The 6,098-nt window shown below is 51.1% G+C and overlaps 1 protein-coding gene across 1 annotated transcript; it reads left to right on the forward strand.

Annotated features, from left to right (window-relative positions):
• Positions 1-13: 13 nt before the first annotated feature.
• LOC124232159 (cytochrome P450 2D14-like) lies at positions 14-2,669 on the forward strand. Its single transcript, XM_046649118.1, has 7 exons — positions 14-157; positions 236-409; positions 761-937; positions 1,108-1,249; positions 1,476-1,663; positions 2,178-2,319; positions 2,417-2,669. Exons 1-7 carry the CDS (start codon positions 146-148, stop codon positions 2,593-2,595), a joined length of 1,014 nt encoding a protein of 337 aa, XP_046505074.1. The 5' UTR covers positions 14-145; the 3' UTR covers positions 2,596-2,669.
• Positions 2,670-6,098: the final 3,429 nt, after the last annotated feature.

Genomic DNA, 6,098 nt, shown 5'->3' on the forward strand with positions numbered 1-6,098 from the left:
CCAGGGGTGATCCTGGCACGGTACGGGCGCGCGTGGCGGGAGCAGCGGCGCTTCTCCCTGTCCACCCTGCGCAACTTCGGCCTGGGCAAGAAGTCCCTGGAGCAGTGGGTGACCGAGGAGGCCTCGTACCTCTGTGCCGCCTTCGATGACCAGGCCGGTGAGTGCTGGGCTGAGGGCCAGGAGACAGGGGTGGAGGCTGGGGAAGAGGAGCTGGAGGCGACCCCGTGACCTACACCGTCCCCTTCTAGGAAGACCCTTTAGCCCCGACGACCTCCTGAATAAAGCTGTGAGCAACGTGATCGCCTCCCTGACCTTCGGGCGCCGCTTCGAGTACAAGGACTCGCGCTTCCTCAAGCTCTTGGACCTCACGGAGGAGGGAGTGAAGGAGGAGTCAGGCTTCCTCCGCCAGGTGCTGGGTGGAGGGCGACAAGGAGCCCTGCAGGCGAACTCCAAGGAAGGGCCTCTGTCCCTGCAGTGGGCCTCCGCGGAGCAGGATTTGTACAGAGGGGTGTTGGGTCATCGGGTCCAAAGAGAGCGCTAAGGAACCTCTACCTCCTTGTTTGGAAGCCTCTGGAACCAGTGAGATGTAGATGTTAGATTTATCCTGATGTGGCCCAGGCCAGGCGAGAGGGTTGAGGTCTGAAGTTAGGGAGGAACCAGGTCGATGGTGGGGACACCCTGGAAGCAAGTGGGACCTGAAAGGTGGAGGTGAACACCTGAGCACTGCGAACTGAGGGCCTCACATATGTGGCCTGCACAGGTGCTGGAAGCGATCCCCGTGCTCCTGCACATCCCTGGGGTGGCTGCCAAGGTCTTTCCTGGGCAGGGAGCCTTCATGGCCCAGCTGGATGAGCTGCTTGCTGAGCACAGGATGACCCGGGACCCGACCCAGCCTCCCCGAGACCTGACTGACGCCTTCCAGGACGAGGTAGAAAAGGTGAGCCCCCAGGGCCAGGGCCAGTGGTTGAGGGCCTTTGATGGAAGCCAAGGCAGGGGGCTCTATGTATCCCCCAGTGATAAGGTATCCAGGCTGATGGGTGCAGAGTGGCAGGGCATTTGGGGGCTTCCTCCCCCTTTCCCTGAGCCCACCCTCTCTGCATGACCCAGGCCAAGGGGAACCCGGAGAGCAGCTTCAATGATGATAACCTGCGCCTGGTGGTGGCTGATCTTTTCTCTGCTGGGATGGTGACCACCTCAACCACCTTGGCCTGGGCCCTCCTGCTCATGATCCTGCACCCGGATGTGCAGCGTGAGCCCAGCATGGGGGCCAGTGGGATGGGCCAGAGAGGAGGGGGACAGGCTGGGGGCCCTGAGCTTGGTTTGGCCATCAGGAGCTCTGAGCAGAGGGTGGGCCCAGGCTCAGAGGTCAGGTGACCTTCTCCGCCATGTGGGCGCAGCCCCTGCACAGGAGTCAGGAGGAGGGTGGGGTGCAGCCCCCTGGGTTGTGACCACTGTGGGGATGCTTGTCTGCGCAGGCCGTGTCCAACAGGAGATCGATGAGGTGATAGGGCAGGCGCGGCGACCAGAGATGGGGGACCAGGCCTGCATGCCCTTCACCATGGCCGTGGTCCATGAGGTTCAGCGCTTTGGGGACATCATCCCACTGGGCGTGGCCCACATGACATCCCGTGACATTGAAGTGCAGGGCTTCCTCATTCCCAAGGTAGGCCTGCGGCCCTCCTCACCCCAGCTCAGCTCCACCTGTGCCCTGGGAGCCCCAGGATGGCCATTGCCAGGTGGGGCCAGGATGGAATCCAAGCCACCTAATCCTCATTTCCACAGGCACTGACTGTAGAGGGTGTGACCTGCCCACAGCCAGAGGGAGTGTCAAAGTGGGCGGGGGTAGGGGTGGGTGTGGGGATGAAGCAGAGGCAGGGCTGGTCCCCTACACGTAGAGACCCAGCAGGGAGCCAGAGGGGGAGACAAAATAAAATACGCCCCATTGTGTTGCAGTAGCCCATGCATGGAGTGACAATTGGTAGGCATGGAGCCCAAGAGGCAGGTCACTTGGCCCTGCATTGGGAGCAGGGAGGGTACCAGGAAGCTCCTTGGGCTGAGACTGACTTGAAAGAGTCCAGGTGTGTGCCAGGTAGAGAGTGTGTCCCATGTGTGTTTGGTGGCAGGGGTCCAGGTTTCCCCCAGCCTGGATCTCACTCATGCCCGGCATCTCCTGCCAGGGGACCACGCTCATCACCAACCTGTCATCGGTGCTGAAGGATGAGACCATCTGGAAGAAGCCCTTCCGCTTCCACCCCGAGCACTTCCTGGATGCCCAGGGCCGCTTCGTCAAGCAGGAGGCCTTCATGCCCTTCTCAGCAGGTGCCTGTGGGGAGCCCGGCTTGCTGCCCCTCCCAGGGGAGTCTTGGAGGCGTGGAGCCAGGCCCCCAGGCTCACTGACCCCCATCCCCACCCACAGGCCGCCGCTCGTGCCTCGGGGAGCCCCTGGCCCGCATGGAGCTCTTCCTCTTCTTCACCTGCCTCCTGCAGCGCTTCAGCTTCTCGGTGCCCGCTGGGCAGCCCCGCCCCAGCGACCATGGTGTGTTTGGCTTCCTGGTGACCCCGTCCCCCTACCAGCTCTGTGCTGAACCCCGCTAGAGGGGGTACCAAGCCTCCAACCCACTCCTCGTGCATGTGCTGATGTCCAATAAACCATTTTGATGGCTCCAACCTGGCTTGAGTCCCACCTGAGCCCCCTGAACAACCCCTGGCAGAGATGCAGCCTCAGCAGCCTCCCCAGGGCAGCCACTTCCCCTGCCTGATCCAGCTCACCAGGCATTTGACCCCATTTGAGAGACAGGCATACTGAGGCTCAGAAGCTGACAGCTTACCCCCTAGTCACCCATGCAGACCCAACAGTGGCTGCCCTGGTTGGTGACTAAGTCCATGTAGGTCTTGACTCCTGGGTGTCAGGGGGCGGGAGGAGTGTGAATGGGCTTCTGATGGAATCAGCCCATCCCGGGCCGGGGGAGCGCCCTCAGGTTCAGGGATTCACTGCAAGGACTCACGGGAGTCAGAACAGCTGTTATACTCACGGTTATGGTTTTCCAGAGAAAGGATCCAGACAGAATCAGCAGGGGTCAAGGCACACGGAGGGAGTTCAGGAAGAGCAGGCACAAGCTTCCAACTGTCTCTCTGAGGATTCGTGCAGACAGTGTTCAGTTCTGCCAGCAGTGATATGTGACACAAGCAGAGAGTTTGCTCTCCAGGGAGGCTCCTCCGCGTTAGGGTTTCCAGGGATTTTGTTGGGGTCAGTCACTTAGACTGGGAGAGCCGCATGGCTGACCTCAGTTAGTCAGTCTCCAGCCTCTTTCAAGGTCAAACAGTGTGGCCTAAGGTCCCACCATCAATTATGTTGTTGGCATAAACCGTGTGGTGTGACCCAGCGCCCCAGGTACAGAGACACTTGTCAGGCAGGTCATCCTAAGGGGAAAGGGGGTGTTGCCCAGGAGCTGTCAGGGGCCAGCCATTTTTCTGAACTGTGCACTGACTGAAATCCCAAACCTACAGAGTAAACTTTTCACTGCTCAGGCCCCAACCCTGGTTTTTGTCTCTTACAACAAAATGGTCATATTTGTTTGAATATCTTCATTTTGTGTGTGTGGGAGTGAAAATACACACAATATTACACTTGCCATCTCATCATTTTCGAGTGTGCAGTTCAATGCTGTTAAGTTCTCGTATCGTCGAACCATCACACCATCCATCCCAGAACTCTTTCTTCTTGCAAAACTGAAACTCTGTCCCCGTGAGACAATATCTCCCCATGCCCCCTCCCTATGGCCCCTGGCAACCACCATTCTACTTTCTGTCTCTGTGAATTTGACTCCTTAGGGACCTCACATAGGTGGAATCATACAGGGTTTGTCTTTTTGTAACTGACTTATTTCACTCAGCATAATGTCCTCCGGGTCCACCCACATTGTAGCGTATTGCAGAATTTCCTTCCTTTTTTAGGCTGAATAATATTCCACCGTATGTTCAGACCACATTTGCTTTCCCTTCATCCATGGATGGACATTTGGGTTGCCTCTACCTTTGAGCTACGGTGAATAATGCTCCTATGAACACTGGGGACAAATACCTCTTTGAGACTCTGCTTTCGGTTTGTGGCTATGTAACCATGGGACTGTTGTCCCACAGAAGCTGCACTGTTTTACACTCCTGCCGGCAGTGCACATTGTTCCAATTCTCCACGTCCTCGCCACCACTTGCTATTTTCTGTTTTGGTCATAGCAGCCATTTGAATGAGTGTGAGGTGCTATCTCATTGTGGTTTTGATTTGCATTTCCCTAACGACGAGTGATGTTGAGCTTTTTTCATGTGTTTATTGTCCATTTGTATATCTTCTTTGTAGAAATGTCTATTCAAGTCCTCTCCCCATTCTAAAATCGGGTTGTGTGTTTTGTTGTTATTGTTGTTTTTGAGTTTTAGGAGTTCTCTGTATATTCTAGATATTAATCCCTTATCAGATACAGTTATGCGCTGCCCAATGACATGTCTGTCAAGGAAGACCGCATGTACAACAGTGGTGCCATACGATTAAGACCACATAGCCTAGGTGTGTAGCAGGGTATAGCATCTAGGTTTGTGTAAGTACGCTCTATGATGTTCGCAAAATGATGAAATCCCCCTAACCACACGTTTCTCAGCACATATCCCTCTCTTTAAGTGACATGTGACTGCATATGATTTGCAGATATTTTCTCCCATTCTTTAGGTTGCCTTTTTATTTGGTTGATAGTATCTTTTGATGGGCAATATTTTTTTAATTTTCATGAGATCCAATTTGTGTATTTTTTCTTTTGTTACCTGTGCCTTTGGTGTCATATTGAAGATCACTGCCAAATCCACTGTTGAGAACCTTTTGTCCTGTGTTCTTCTAAGAACTTTCCAGTTTTAGCTCTAACATTTAAGTCTTTGATCCCTTTTGCGTTAACTTATGTATACGGTGGTAGGTGAAGGTTTAATTTTATTCTTTTGCATTAAGATATTCAGATTTCCCAGCAACATTTGTTGAAAAACTATCCTTCCCCCATTGAATGGTCTTGAGGCCTGTGTTGAAACCATTGAACTCTACCTGAGGGTTTATTTCTGGGCCTTCTATTCTCTTCCGTTAGTCTGTATCTCTGTCTTATTGCTGGTACCACGGTGTGTTGATTACTGTAGTTTTGTATTAATTTTTGAAATCAGGAAGTAAGAGTTTTATTCTTCTTTTTTAAGATTGTTTTGTCTATTTGGGGTCCCTTGAGATTCCACATGAATTTAAGGATTGGTTTTTTAATTTCTGCAGAAGTCATTGGGATTTTGATGGGGATTGCATTAAATCTGTACATCACTCTGAGTTGTCCTGACCTCTTTACAATATCAAGTCTTCCAATCCATGAACATAGGATGTCTTTCCACTTCCTTGTGTCTTTTCTTCTTTCAGCAGTTTTGTAGTTTTCATGGTACCAGTCTTTCACCTCTTTGGTTAAGATAATTCCTACATATTTTGTTCTTTTTGGTCCTATTGTAAATCAAATTATTTTCTTAACTTCATTTTAGGATTGTTCATTGTTATTGTGTAGAAATACAGATGATTTTTGTGCATTGATTTTGTATCCTGCTACTTTACTGAATTTGTTTATCAGTTCTATCATGGTTTTTTGTGGAATCTTTTGTGGTTTTTCTGCATAGAAGATCATATCATCTGCAAACAGAGATAATGTTACTTCTTCTCTTCCAGTTGGGTGCCTTTTATTTCTTTTTCTTTCCTAATTGCTTTGGCTAGAACTTCTAGTACTCTGATGAATGGAAGTGGCTAAAAAGGGTATCCTTTCTTTGTTCCTGATGTCAAAAGAAAAGCTTTCAGTTTTCACCATTGACTATCACGATTACTGTGGGTTTTTCATATATGGCTTATGTTATGTTGAGGTAGTTTCCTTCTATTCCTAGTTTGTTCAGTGTTTTTAACTTGAAAAGGTGTTGAATTTTGTCAGATGCTTTTCTGTATCAGTTGAGATGATCATGTGTTTTTTGTCCTTCATTCTCTTAATGTGGTATATAACATTGATCAATTTTCATATGTTGAATCATTCTTGAGTCCATTAATAAACCCC

The sequence above is a fragment of the Equus quagga genome, unplaced genomic scaffold (assembly GCF_021613505.1).
Source record: "Equus quagga isolate Etosha38 unplaced genomic scaffold, UCLA_HA_Equagga_1.0 HiC_scaffold_2873_RagTag, whole genome shotgun sequence".
Lineage (NCBI taxonomy): Eukaryota > Metazoa > Chordata > Mammalia > Perissodactyla > Equidae > Equus > Equus quagga.